Here is a 14,753-nt window from a genome sequence, read left to right on the forward strand (position 1 = left end):
GATGGCTCCAATATAGTCACTGTTTTCCTAAAGTATCCTTGGCCAACATTTCTTCACAGGAGGGTTGATGCCGCCATTGCCTTCCTCTGAGGCTGGCTGCATCCGAATCTACAGCGATATATAAACAAAGTATAATAATAATAATAATAATAATAATATAATGCAGTTTGGCACCACTTTAACCACCGTGGCTCCATTTTACACAATCTTGGGATGTGTAGTTTACTGAGGTACCATCAGAGAAGGGCAAAACTGCAAATCCCAGAGCTGCAGCACTCAAAAGTGGTGTCAAAATTGCATTATTATTTCCATAGTATAAACGCAATCTTTGTGGTTGTGCTCCTTTATTTTTATCATTTCTTTTATTTCTTTCCCTCAAAAATGAGGTTTATTATTAATAATAATAATAATAATAATAATGATTTATTTATACCCAGCTCTTCAGCCAAAGGCTATCAGAGCAGCCTACAATTTGTCAATTAGACATTTATGGATTTAAAAACCCAGATTGTGGTGAGGTTGATGATGAGGGGGAAAAGTGTTCTTTTTGGAGAGTCAGAATATAAGACTGTCATGAAAGAAATGAACTCTTTATGACAAGTATTTGGGGCACACAGGACCCGCATTCAGACGAACATCCTCCTGTGGAAAGGCTTAACTGGTGTTTAAGGGGTTTTAAAAGGTTGGAGGAGGAGTGACAGTTGGGGAGGAAAGGGGCGGGAAAGCGGGAGCGCGCGCGCGGCCCCGACTCCTGAGGTAATTTAAAAAGACCTCTCTGAGGTGACTTTAGACCAAGTCAGGCTCTGCTTTCAGCAAAGAATAAAGGGCAATAAAAGCCAAGGAAACACATGTATTTTAAACCACACACTCCTCTGAGCACCTATGTATTATGAGAATTTGATTCAGGCCACTATATATATATATATATATATATATATATATATATAAACCAAGATTCCTCAGTCATAACTTGCTTGCTCTGTTCTCAAGACAATTCCAATTCAACTTCTTTCCCCCCTTTTGCTTGCATCCACACTGCAGAAATTAATCCAGTCTGACACCACTTTTAATTGCCATAGTTCAATGCTATTTGATTTTGAGATTATCATCATCATCATCATCATCATCATCATTATTATTAGTGAATTTTAATGCATTTCAATGCTATGGAATTTTGACATTATTATTATTATTATTATTATTATATTTCAATGCATTTAATGCTATGTAATTTTGAGATTATTATTAATAATAATAATGATACATTTTAATGTATTTTAATACTATGTAATTTTAACATTATTATTTTTTATTTTTTTATATTATATTTTATTATTATATTTCAATGCATTTAACGCTATGGAATTTTGAGATTATTATTATTAATAATGGAGTTTAATATTATTAATGCATTTTAATGCTGTGAAATTTTGAGATTAATATTATTATTAATGCATTTCAATGCTATGGAATTTTGAGATTATTATTATTAATAATATATTTTAATATTATTAATGCATTTTAATGCTATGGGATTTTGAGATTATTATTGATATTAATAATGCATTTTAATATTATTAATGCATTTTAATACTATGGGATTTTGAGATTATTATTATTAATATATTTTAATATGATTAATGCATTTCAATGCTATGGGATTTTGAGATTATTATTATTATTATTATTATTATTATTATTATTATTATTATTATTATTATTATTGCATTTTAAACAGCACACTCAACTAATCATCCATGTTTTATGGGAGTTTGATTCGGTCCACTCATATATATCCTTCCCAACTAGAATTTCTTACCTGTTTTGTTATCAAAGTATGTAACACACCAATTAACACCAGTATTTTATTAACAGTGAACTGAAAGAGCAGACAAGAGTCGAACAAATATGGCAACCGCTCAGAAACAAAGGACTACTTTGGTACGGTTCAGTTCATTTTATTTTACATTATTCTCCACTAAAATTGGAATGAGATGTTGATAGGAACTGTATGTCTACAGGAATCATTCATCTTACTTTGATGTACATGAGTTTAAGCACGCATCAAACCAAAGATAAAAATGAAGATGTCACAGGGCACTTCCTACATGAAAATAAGGAATAGACTTTTAAGGGTTTCTATACACATGTGCCTCTTGCTTTATGGCAACTTTATGGATTTCATTGGCAAGGAATACTCAAGTGGTTTTTCCAGTTCCTTCCTTGCAAGACAGCACCTGGTATTCATTGGCGATCTCCCATTCAAGTACTGTACTAACCCTGTTTTTAAGACCTATTTTTTGAAGTCACATCTGAATAAGGCTGCAATCCTATACACCATCTTTCCCCAATCTGGTATCTTCCATATATATGGCTGTATAAATCCCATCGCAGGGCCCAGCATACAATTGCATGGTCCTGGCCACTAACACCAACACATTGCAACGCTAATCTGAAAAACCAGGCTCACAAAAAATGCCTTAACGGTGTCTTTTTCTCCTTTCAGAGTACGGCCATATTTCCCAACAAAATAGCAACCGAGCAGCAGTCGCTGATATTGGTGAAGAGACTGCTGGCGATTGCTGTCTCCTGCATTACCTATCTGAGAGGCATCTTCCCAGAATGCGCATACGGGACGAGATATTTAGACGGTAATTTAATGGCAATGGTGTTTTCCGCCTAGAGAACGCTTCCTATGCCCTGTGGTTGGAAAAGACGCAAGCGATGGAAGCGATGGGCAAGTGATGTCCGAGAAACCTGGGACACGGGGTTAAGATTTGGCTGGTTTAAAACTCCTTTTGTCTTTGCACAAACACATATACCAACACATGCAATATCCTGCATCTCTTTATTATATATAACATAAGCTGAATGAGCAAATGAATTCACCAATATTAGCTCTATCATTGAACAGGTGATGTTTGACATCTCAAAAGCATATCAAACTGTTAAATATACCATTTATTGTTGATGCATTTTTACCACCTGACAGTAGAAGAATTTATATTGAAACCAGTATAGCCCCTTATATCAGGGTTTCATATGCTATCTGATATATTAAGAATATGAAGCCAAAGGCTTTCATGGCCGGCATCCATAGTTTTTTGTGGGTCTTTTGGGCCATGTAGCCATGTTCTAGAAGATCTTTAGCAGAAGAATAAATAGCTTGTAGGATTTACTGTCTCAGGTGGGAACTTTGGTTGGGTAGGAACACCTTTTGCTGTGCAGAAAACAGAAGAAACTGCATTGTAAAGAGTGTGGCCAGCAGATCTATGACTTCAGTTTCTCAGTGTCAGAAGCTTGTTGAATGAGCCAGTTAGCAAAAATAAGTCTTTATACGTTAACAGTTGCAGTGTCTTAAATGGATTTTCATTGTGTTTTTTAAGACCTCTGTGTGAAAATACTGAGAGAGGATAAAAACTGCCCTGGCTCCACTCAGCTGGTGAAATGGTACGTAACCTGCAATTTCCAGAGCTAGGTGTAGATCTTCCACATTGCGACATTGTCAAAAACCATTCACGTTTGACATTTTCTTATTATCCGAATGATCCATGTAAGATGGTGCTTTGCAAAGAAGGAGTGGGCACCCAGGGGCAGTGAATCTGCAATCTAGGGCAAGCTATAGAGGAAGGGGAGAGAAATGGAAGCAGAAGGAAAGAGGAAAAGAAATGTAATTCTCATTACATGTCTTGGGTTTATGTCAATCTTTGGTCCTCCAGTTGTTTTAGCTTTCTGCTGCCCAACTCCTTGACTCTTGGTGAACCTGGATGAGGTTTCAGAAGTCCAAAATAACCCAAATAGCCAGACCAAGGTTTGATATCACAGTATCACAGAATAGTAGTAACTAGAAGCATATTGGAAAATGCCTTTTTTAAAGGGATTTGAAGAACGTAAAGAAAAAAACTTCAAAACAGAGGCTGGCAAAAGTTACTTTTTTAAAATAGATAAAAATCAATGTTGTTTGATTTTTACAGGATGCTGGGATGCTACGATGCGCTGCAGAAAAAATATGTAAGTTATATATTATTTAATTTTAAATGAACATGGGATATTTACTGATTAAACCCACTTAAATGTTTCTAATCGCGATTCTCTCCTCCACTCCCTTTTTGTTCTCTAAATAGCTCAGACTAATCATGTTGGCGGTAAGTTGTAAATATACATATGTATGTGTGTTCAGACATTTCAAAACGATTCTGTATTATATCTGCTCTGTTTTACTTTGAGTCGTCCTGATAATATTGTTTATCTTTGATGTTAGGTCTACACTGATCAAGAGGACCCACAGGTAAATTTAGGATGACATATTCCATTTAGGACTACAGCTTTGGGTTAAGAGGTGATATAATAGCCCTATTTAAATATTTGAAGGGATTTCATGTTGAGCTTGTTTTCTGCTGCTCCAGAGACTAGGCCCTGGAACAATGGATGCAAGCTACAGCAAAAGAGATTCCAGGTCAACATTAGGAAGAGCTTCCTGACAGTAAGGGCTGTTTGACAGTGGAACACACTCCTTCCTCGGAGTGTAGTGGAGTCTCCTTCCTTGGAGGTCTTCAAACAGAGGCTGGATGGCCATCTGTCAATGGGGATGCTTTGACTGTGATTTCCTGCATGGCAGAATGGGGTTGGACTGGATGGCCCTTGCAGTCTCTTCCAACTCTATGATTCTATGAAATAGGTCCACAATGTGCTGTTATTGGTAGCATTAGGAGCCTTCTGTTTGGGTCTATGCTTGATCCTAGTGACCTCTGTCAAAGATGAAAGGACCCCGTTAATGGAAATCATTAATATAGCTGTTAGAAGGGAATGGTTTCCTTTTATTAGAATGCTCTTCTGTCACTACTAGATGCCAACACCTTCTCTTTTTCAATCTCCTCTGCTCTCTTTTTCTCTCTTTCCCCTGAGCCACTCAAATATTTGTTTTTCATGCTAGGAAGGATTGCAGCATGAAAGGGTTTCTTAGGTCCATAAGAATCTAGTAATCCAGTACGTTAAAGCCTCGTTCTGTTTTTGCCAGTGGGACAAACAGCAACTTTTGGGGGGGACAGGAGGCTGCATGGTCACTGGGGAAATGGTTAAAGGTCTCAGTCGCAATCCTGGAAGGAGTCTATTCTTGGTTACTGCTTTGAAGCAGAAAAAGAGATAAAGAGGGCCATCAAAGCCAAGCCCCTGCCATGCAGGAATACACAGTCAGAGCATTCCCAGACATCAAGGAAACTGTTATCCAATGTATGATAAATACCATCATTCCTGATGATGATAACACTAATAAAACAGCCAGCCACTAGATGTCAGCCTACCTCTGTGATATGATCCGATGATGACATTGAGGGATATAAATTCTAACTCTTTAGTTGCATCCAAAAATTTTGGCTAAATTTGATCAAATGTATCCTGTTTGCCTTTGTACATTTTATATGCTGGGTGTTTCTCTTGCCTCTAGTTCTCAAGTCAAGTCAAATTTCATTGCTTTTGGCCAATGGCCTTTGCATAGTTCTGTCGATATTATTTAGGACAGGATGCATTTTATTTAGAAAGGAGAACATGGGCACTTCACTTGGAAAATGGTTAAAATGGGAAAGCATCAGATGGCAATCCGTAGTGAAGGGCAACCATTGCAGAGTGTCCCAAATGTTAAAACAGAACAGGAGCCCTGCTGAAATGCAAACGTGGATCTTGCCTTCGCCAGGCTGTGGGCAAGTCTTGAAACGAACTGGCTAGCTTGAGTGTGTAGAGAGATCTTGTAGTACCTTTGAGACTGAAAAAAAGAAGTTGGCAGCATGAGCTTTCCTGGACTTAAATCTAACTGAGGGACCTGGGAATAAGTGCCTAGTGTTGCTGGTTTCTTTTTATTGGTTTGTTTATTCAAAGCAATTCTGTGCGGACTTTGCATCATAATAAGTTCTGAAAGGAGATCCCAAGCCATTAGCTGAAGTCAATTACTGCAGATTGTTTGTATGCTTGCTTGTCCATCAGCCAGAGCAACAGACACCAATAGAAGACTCTCTGGAGCCCTCCCTGCTGCATCCCTTGTGTTTTCTGGGGGGTTTGGGGACCATCTGGAGCAGAGCCAGAAGGGGTGCTTCTTGCAAGACTACAGCTGCACTTGTTTTGGAGAAGATCTGGGGCAGGAGAAGGAAATGCCATTGTACCTTAAGGGTGGGCAAAGTGTGCAGTAACAGTACAGATTGCTTTTGAGGGCTCACATATCCAGCGCTTAAATAGACTAAGAATGGGGAAGCTGGGTCCAAAGACCCACTTCATGAACTTCAGTGGGTGACTATGGGCTCTTCTGTCTTCCTCAGGTGCCTCACAGTATGCAGAGAGATCTTGCAGCACCTTTGAGAGAAAGAAGTTGGTAGCATAAGCTTAAGTCTATGAAACCTAAGTCTACATGAAAGCTTATGCTGCCAACTTCTTATTCCCAGGTGCTGCAAGATCCCTTTGTATACTGACCCAGACTAACATGGGTATATGCCTTGAAATTTTACCTCACAGTATTGATGTGATGATAAAGCCAGCAGAGAAGAGACCATGTTTCCCATTGTAAGCTTTGTGAAGGAAGTGGCAAAATAGGACTGGAATAAATTTATTTCTCGGAAGAAGCAAAATAGACCTACTATTATGTTTCACTTTTTGTCGCCCGTCTCCAATGCTAGATACATAACTGCTGTGTTTTGTGTTCAGACAGTTACAGAGTGCTATCAGTTTAAGTTCAAGTACACCGACAAAGGACCATCAATGGATTTCACAAGGTATTATCCTCTCATTTTCTTTCACCATACAGTTTTGCCAGACGTTTCTCTGTCTCCTCTCTCTAGGTGAGGAAAACCCAAACATGTTGTTTGATTCTAGGAAGTGAATGTTAACATGACCTCATATTTGCCAAGAAAATCTGTTTTGTTGCTGCAGAACAAATACTCAATAACAGTCAGCTCCCAGTTAGTCTCTAGTCACATTTGTTAGGCAGGCGTGATGTAAATGGCTCAGGAAATATTGTCAAATAGCAAGTATACAGTTTTATTGATTCCCTGTTTCCCCGGGAAACAAACATATCCAGTTAGCTTTGCTTTCCAGAGTTTGGATATTTAAAGGTTGTTTTGTAGACACTGGGAAATGTGTATATTTTAAGCAACACAAGAACCTCTGTTTTAGCACAGCAAACGTTGTTTCCTGGGATATGTCCCAGGACGGACCAAGAAAAACTGCTAGTACAGTACACTTAGTGCCAGCTGGCACCCTTGAGTAGAAAGAATACACTTCTGGGATTTGGACCAGGAAAGTACTGTAACTCCCTGAATAGGTACTGCATTTGCTGAAAGGTTATTTGCACCATATGGGCTCTTGTATGGCAGTTTGCTTGGTTTTAGATTATTTTTAGCTCCATATTCCCAGAAACTTTGGCGACTGACTCTTGTATCTGTAGCTCATCCTAAAATATGGGTTGCTTGTGAAAATTTAAAGTGAGCCTGCCTAGACCAGGCAAAGTTGACCCTATACCAACATTTTGTTTCCCATTGTGACCAACTGAAAGTCTGAAAGCAAGGTACGAATGTAGTAACCTGCTCCTTTATGAATGGGGTCAAGGGACATATAACTTGCCATATAACTTTCTCATATCTTGTGCTTTTCTAGTAAAAACCAGGGGAACAATTCCAACATCACATGTGGGGACACTAAGAAAGCAAGTATCCTACTGATAAGGAAGATTTATGTCCTGATGCAGAATCTGGGTCCTCTCCCTGATGATGTCTGCCTAACAATGAAACTCTTCTATTACGATGAAGGTAAGGTACTGATTTAAATCTCTGTAACACAGATATGTCAAGTTTAAAGCTTCCCCACTTCAGACATCTTAAGAAGAGTGTCTGTGTGTATGTGTTACTGTTGTGTGCCTTTCAAGTCATTTATGGCTTACGACAACACTAAGGCAAACCTACCCCAGGGTTTTCCTGGCAGGGTTTGTTCAGAGAAGATTTGCCTTTGCTTCTGCCTTCCTCTAAGACTGACAGAGTATGACTTGCCCAGTGGGTTTATGTGGGGATTTGAACCCTGGTCTCCAGAACTGTAGTCCAACGCTCAAACCACTACACCATGCTGCAATGTCTGTACACATGCCTATTTAATTCTTGGCCTTAAAGGTACATAATGATCTTGGCATATGCCCAAAAAGTCAACAATGCACACAGTTAATCTTATTTTAGTTATCTGATATAATAGTAGGTGGTCTGAGTGTTGGAGTATGACTCTGGAGACCAAGGTTCAGTTCCCATCTTGGCCATGAAACCCACTGGGTGACCTTCAGCAAGGCACACTCTCTCAGCTTTGGGGAAAGGTAATGGCAAACCTCCTCTGAACAAAACTTGCCAAGATAACTTCAGAGTGGCCTTAGGGTTGCTGCACATCGGAAATGACTTGAAGGGACACAACAACGACAAGTGAGATAGATTTGAGATTAGAGCTATGGTGGTGGGATAGCTTTCCTCTTCCGTTGCTACCAATAACATTCACATTTATTCAAAATAACTGATGACAAAACAAATATTTCCCATCGTGGAAAATTATGAACCTCTCTTTTTAGTGACTCCAGCCGACTACCAGCCTCCTGGCTTCAAAGAGGGCGACTGCGAGGAGGTCAAGTTCGCGGGGGAACCTACCTACCTAAACGTCGGCGAGGTCCCCACCCCTTTTCACAGGTTGAAAGTTAAAGTGACAACCGAGAAAGAGCGGATGGAACGGGTCGATAAAGCCATACTGACACAAAGCAACTCTTTGAATTCGCCAAAGGCATGCCACCCGGGCGAAGGAGAGGGACGGGAAATGGATGTAAGAATCTGGGCATGGTTTTATCGCTTTTATTGTTGGCGTGTTATAGGTCAGAATTTCCAGATCGTATTGTTTGCATTGCTCATCTTTCAAAACATCTTATAGAAACATTCAGTTTTGCTTAAGATGTTCTTTTTTTAATATACTTCATACAGGAGGATTTTATTCCAGAAGATAAGATGAGGCCACAGAAAACCACACGCGAGTCTCTGACTGCTGGAGGTACAAAGTGTATTCAATTTAGGACTGCTCAGCTTTTCTATCAGTACACAGTGGCGCGTTATCTAGAACCTGTTTTGCACATCTGTCTGAACCTGTGATGAGAGAAGAAGGGAAAGGCAGTATTCTGGCTCCTTATGCAGTAAATAGTCTTGAAATGTTCTGGGAAGGGAGTAAAGAACAACTCGTCTTCCCTAGGAACTGTCACTGCCTCCTAATAGAAAAGGCATCTCTCCATCAGGGAACAGTGAACCTTCCCAGTACATCACTGTTTTTGACAGATCTGTTTTAAGAAAGCGCTAGGCACACAGCCATACGTTATTTTTATTCCATTTCCCCGGGAATCCATATAACTTATTTACATGCCGTTCACAGAACCGAATTTAGTATGTGAGGAAAATGAAGATGGAAATATAAAACCAGCAGGAGAAGCTTCCAATGTCTCCATCAATAATTCGCAGGTATAAAGCTGCAGTTCCGTTTTCTTCCCACGTTTGTTTCAGTTTATTTTTCCCAGTTCCAAAGTTTGTGGCTGCAGAAAACATTCCCAAGTTTAACAGTTGCAACACGTTGAAGGAAACCCGGAGTATCATAACTCCAAGGACATCTACCTAAAGACAAAACATGGGATGCAGTTACTGTGGTTTTGGTTTGTTTTTGCAAACAAAGTAGAGGAACGCTATAGTAAAGATAATCCAAGGCATTGTTTTTCCCATCACACATCGACAGATGTGAGAACTGGACAGCGAAGAAAGCAGATAGAACGAAAACGAACTCATTTGAAATGTGGCGCTGTAGAAGTATATTTGCACACACTCCAAGAGCCCTAACGCAAAGCTGAAACTGTTGTTGTTTTTCCCTTCGACTATTTTTAGGTGTCGCAGCTAATAAATAAGACATCAGAACTTGAAGTAGCAGAAGGCAAGACTCGAAGCGGGAAGAGATTCCACAGCGATACAGTGAGTGCCCTGTTTTTAAAAGAACAAAGACAACATTCTCTTCAAAGATGAGACAAATATATTCACAACTCTATAGCATAGATTTACAGCACTGACACTGTTCTCAATGCAGGGACAGTTCACTGTTTTGTTTTCTGATTTCACTATTACACATTAGGAGTTCACATTAATTTATTACTCATTACTAATGAAGAATTAATTTGTTTCTACAACACTTTTCTGTAGAACTCTCAGTTGCATTAAGCTTCTTACCTTGGTTATTCTGCAGATAGAACTACAGAATAATGCTAAACTATTGGACAACTGAATGGGAATTTGAATCAGGGTCCCTAACACTTGAGGCCAGAACTGTTCTCAGAGCATCCTACTGATCATTCATAATATACTTGATTTCTCTTCGACCAACCATGTTCTTTTGTGCCTAGCTACTGTTCGGAGAATAACCAAATGTTAAGCAGTAGTAACATTCGGTCCAATATTACTACTGCTAGATTTTCAAAGCTAACATACAGTATTGGTTAGTAGATTTTATACCTAATAGGTAAAGCTACATGTTTGGTGGCAAGATCCATCTCTTTGTTGAACACACCGCCCTCACTTTTCACTATACGTTTAGGATAATGCCTGCTTCGAGAAAGATCTCACACTCTGAAATCTGTGATTAAATTACAGTTTGGAAGGTGAGGTGAAATTTAATCAGATTATGTGTACACAGAGGCACCTCAGTGTTTGTACCTGCTCTGAGCTGAAGAGCAGCCTGCAGATGTGCAGATGGGTGGCATTTGAATGATGTTGGGGGCATTAGCAGGGGCAAAGTTTAAGTGAACAAGCCGTTTTATACACCAGAACTCTAGAGGTCAGGAAGCCTAGTAGTCAGCAGCTGGTACTATTAGGAGTGTGATATCTGCTGCCAACAGGATTGTGAAGTGGGCAGCTGCAATAAACACGACAATTTATTCACACTGTACCACCTCAGAGCTCCCACTTTCAAGCTGGGGAAATGTTCACAACTTAGGGAGCTGGGAATGTTTAGCCTGATGAAAAGAAGGTCAAGAGGGGACATGATAGTCATGTTTAAATATTAGAATGGATGTCATATCGAAGAGGGAACATGGCTCCAGAGACTGGGACAAGGAGCAATGGATTCAAACTACAGGAAAAGAGATTCCACCTAAATCTCAGGAGGAACTGTTTGACAGCGGAAGACATTCCCTCAGAGATTGGTGGAGTCTCCTTCCTTGGAGGCCTTTAAACAGAGGCGGGATGGCCATCTGTCAATGGGGATGCTTTGATGGAGAGTTCCTGCATGGCAGAATGGCCTTGGAATGGATGGCCCTTCTTGGGGTCTCTTCCAACTCCATGATTCTACCTCTCTAGTACCGAGGCTGTTTCTGTCGTAACCTCTTTCCTCGCTTGGCCCTCTTCTGTACAATCCCAGGGGTCCTGTCCAGTTAAAGAAACCTTTGCCGCTTTCCTGGCAACACTTTTCACCTGTGAGCATTGTGGGGAAGGTTCTGCTGGAATCAGCAGCCTAGGACATGTCCTTCAGAAGGTAGAGCGGTGGAAGTAAATCATACGTTGTCATGACCCAGCGAAGGCCTGCCCTTACTGTCGCCACTCTTAGAGCCCTTCATTAATTTTTTAACACCAGTTGAGGAAGACTAACAGCCTCCGGATGCAGAGTGAGCCCCTTAATAGCTATCTGCAGGACTCTCTCCTAGAGCTAACGGTTCCTCTGTCTCTGTCAAGGCGGGCGCAGAAAGCAGCAGAAAGCAGTTGGCGGCGGCAGCCAGGGCCCAGAAGAGATGTAGCTCAGACTCAGTCAAGCCAGTAAGTTCTTACACTGTGTTTTGTAGAAAGTGACGACAAGGTCTCTTTCTTTCCGGCCTTTCATTAATCCAGCATTTTTGTTCAGATGCCTGTTTTAAAGCTGGCAACTGCAGCCTTGGAAAATTGGGTGACTTAGCAGCAGGTCTTGTGAGTCATCCCTGCTCATTTCTATTAACTGTAACTCTATGGATATTTAAGGGGAAAGCCGGCAGGAGAGGGAGAGAAGATTAGGATTTACAACCCCAGACAAGAATTCTGCACCCCATTCAATTTCCCCATCAGTCCCCATTGCAGAGATTGGCAAAGAATGAAAATCGCTCACACCGAGAACTCTTCTGTTTGGTGTGTTTGATTTCCTTCATAACTTTTCCTGCCCAGATGGTATTTCTAAATGCTCAACCGATGTTTGAATTGACCGCAATACCAGGAATTTGAAACTGAAGGAAACTTTTGTAGGATTCTAAATGAAGGGGCAATGCTGTCATTTTGTGCCCAATAGTTAAACTCCTGTTCTACAGTATTACTCCCCTGTAAAAATCCATAAGATCCTAACCTTAAGTAGGCATGTGTGGGCAGGGTTGCTTCCACCAATGTGGAAACATCCTTGCTAAAGAGGCCTAGTGCCAGCACCCAAAATGGTGCAATGAAAACTGGAGACATGGCAGAAACCCCCTCCATGCTGGCACTCCTATTACAGCTGAACTGGACGCTGGGCATGTTGGCACACACTTGTATGCACTTTCTCTGTGCTGGTAATGACTCTGTTCACCTTTCCTTCATGTGGCACCACGCAGATGTGTGGGTATCCACCTCCACTCCCATCATCCCTTACCAAGTACCAACATGGTCATGGCGATGCATCTGAGGAAGTAGGCTGAAGTCTAGGAAAGCTCATGCTGCCAATTTCTTTCAGTTAGTCTCAAAGGTGCCACAAGATCTCTCTACAATACAGTCAATGGCTAAGATTGCCAGGTGAAATAAGTACTTTTAACAGGGATGGGGAAAAGGAAAACATGGTTTGTAGGTGGACATTTTTATTTGCTTATCATGAGCAGAGCAGTTATCTGTGTGCGGTGTTGCACTCTGCAACAGGATTGACTGTTAACATTTTATTTTCCAGATCTGTCATTTCGACTTCGCTTCTAGTCAAGAGTCCGGATGCAAGCGGCGAAAATTTAGTGAACCGGAATATTAAACATTCACATCCCAGCATCTCTATTTTGCTTCTAGAATTCTTCCCGAAGCTGATATATATTGGTTTAGAAAGAGCATGTTTTAAACTGTTAACAGCACTGAATATTCTTCAGTGCTTTGCTTTACAGTCAGGAATATAGGACTTTAATCCAGAGAGACATAATGTTCAATGTCACGAAGCTCACATTTCGTTATCCATAACCTGCATGTTAATATTTTCAGATGTTCTCAACAAATATTGTTCAAAGTAGATGTTTACGATGATGACTGAAAACAGAACCTGTTTTTAATCCTTTAGAAAGCATGTCACGAAAATGAATTTTAAAACTTGAAACTATAAAATTGTTGAACTAGAAATAAGAAAGTTAGGATGTTATCTATTCTTATAAACAACTGGGCATATAGATTTGTTAAAAAGCGGTTTATATGTTCTTATTACTAGTGTGTATGATAAATAGCGAATGTATGTGTGAGAAAAGTTATCAACATCAAATGTTATCCAAACATAGCGGTTATTTTTGGGCTTGAGCTGAGCTCTTTATCAACTTTAAATTAATGATTTCGGGCCAATACTATTGACAGATGCTATATCAATGAGAAGAAAAGGCTCATAATTAAGGGCCTGATAACGATAAAGTTAATCATACCCAAGTCCTATGGCATTACAACTGACTTAAGTCCCATGGATTTCCACATTTTGGAGGCATATCTGGGGCTTTTTTTTCTGGACTAACAGTTATGGGACAATCCAATTTTAGGCCAAACTCGAGCCGATCCATAGAAATCAATGGGACTTTTACATAATACAGATCAATAACCCCCATTCCTTTCAACGCCTTTGGCCGAAATTTGGTTTTTTAACTTTGACGTAGCTTGTTTTTCTCTTTGCTACGGAGGCATTACTCCATTACGGAGGCAAACTTTTTAAAGAAAACACGTTAATAATTTTTACGCTGTAAAAACCTTGAAACGTAATGGGAGGTATTATTTTTGACTCGAGCGCATATTGATTCCTAATGAATGGTTTATAGACGTCTGCCATGCTTTCTGTTTCAGGTCCTCCGGTTTTACAGCCCCAATAAAATATTTACAGTTTGAACAAGCAAGCCTCTTTTCAGAATGTTTGTTTTAAATATCGATCCCCGCTTCATCACTGGGTAATCTTTCAGGCTCTCCCGATCCTTCTGTAATTGCCATGTACCTTTCAAGAAGCAGCCCATTTATTGCCACATAACCCAGATCTCTGCAATCTTGGCCCACAAGTGCCTCATTATATAAGAAAGCAAAGTAAGGCTGAGCATGGCGGCAGAAGGAGGAGGAGGTCACATACCCTCCAATATATCCCCAGATGAAAAACTGAGACATGTTTAAGCCAAGCGGCATCAGAGTCAAGATGGCCAAAACTATGGAGATTGGGAGTTTTATCACATGATGAATATCCTGGAAGAAATTGCGTAATTACGCAAAACGATTTCACACGACGTCGCACAAAACCTGCCATTTAAAGTGGTCACAAAGAAGCGTTAATGTGCATCTCTTTACTTCCGGGATTTCAGTGACACTGCATTTCAATGTCTCTTTACTTTTGCAATTACGTGTGATAATCATTCGCGCACTTACTTGCAATTTTGGCTTTATTAGCAGGATGCTTAAATGCGCTTTATTTATTATTATTATTAACCTTTATGTATAAAGCGCTGTAAATTTACACAGCGCTGTACATAC

General features: G+C 40.0%; 1 protein-coding gene across 7 annotated transcripts; it reads left to right on the plus strand.

Annotated features, from left to right (window-relative positions):
* The first annotated feature begins 104 nt into the window (after positions 1 to 104).
* On the plus strand, positions 105 to 13,928 carry HORMAD1 (HORMA domain containing 1). Of its 7 annotated transcripts, none has more exons than XM_089483243.1 (15): positions 105 to 129; positions 1,876 to 1,941; positions 2,507 to 2,651; positions 3,387 to 3,450; positions 3,975 to 4,011; positions 4,125 to 4,145; positions 4,262 to 4,288; positions 6,688 to 6,755; positions 7,636 to 7,787; positions 8,582 to 8,826; positions 8,982 to 9,048; positions 9,421 to 9,506; positions 9,921 to 10,004; positions 11,754 to 11,834; positions 12,955 to 13,928. In XM_089483243.1, exons 2-15 carry the CDS (start codon positions 1,909 to 1,911, stop codon positions 13,027 to 13,029), a joined length of 1,185 nt encoding a protein of 394 aa, XP_089339369.1. In that variant the 5' UTR covers positions 105 to 129; positions 1,876 to 1,908; the 3' UTR covers positions 13,030 to 13,928. The 7 variants fall into 7 exon arrangements, with proteins under 7 accessions (XP_089339369.1, XP_089339367.1, XP_089339365.1 ...); XM_089483241.1 differs by lacking the exon at positions 105 to 129 and adding an exon at positions 534 to 682; XM_089483239.1 differs by lacking the exon at positions 105 to 129 and adding an exon at positions 691 to 756.
* The last annotated feature ends 825 nt before the right edge of the window (positions 13,929 to 14,753 follow it).

The sequence above is a fragment of the Sceloporus occidentalis genome, unplaced genomic scaffold (genome assembly GCF_023333645.1).
Source record: "Sceloporus occidentalis isolate IW3139 unplaced genomic scaffold, rSceOcc1.0.p SCAF_20, whole genome shotgun sequence".
Lineage (NCBI taxonomy): Eukaryota > Metazoa > Chordata > Lepidosauria > Squamata > Phrynosomatidae > Sceloporus > Sceloporus occidentalis.

Bases quoted from the DNA above. Each gene is read 5' to 3' on its own strand.
- HORMAD1 (XM_089483243.1), top strand. From the start codon at position 1,909: ATGGCAACCGCTCAGAAACAAAGGACTACTTTG. The intron at 4,289-6,687 runs GTAAATTTAGGA...TTTTGTGTTCAG, and splicing joins CTGATCAAGAGGACCCACAG to ACAGTTACAGAGTGCTATCA. The intron at 9,049-9,420 runs GTACAAAGTGTA...TGCCGTTCACAG, and splicing joins CGAGTCTCTGACTGCTGGAG to AACCGAATTTAGTATGTGAG.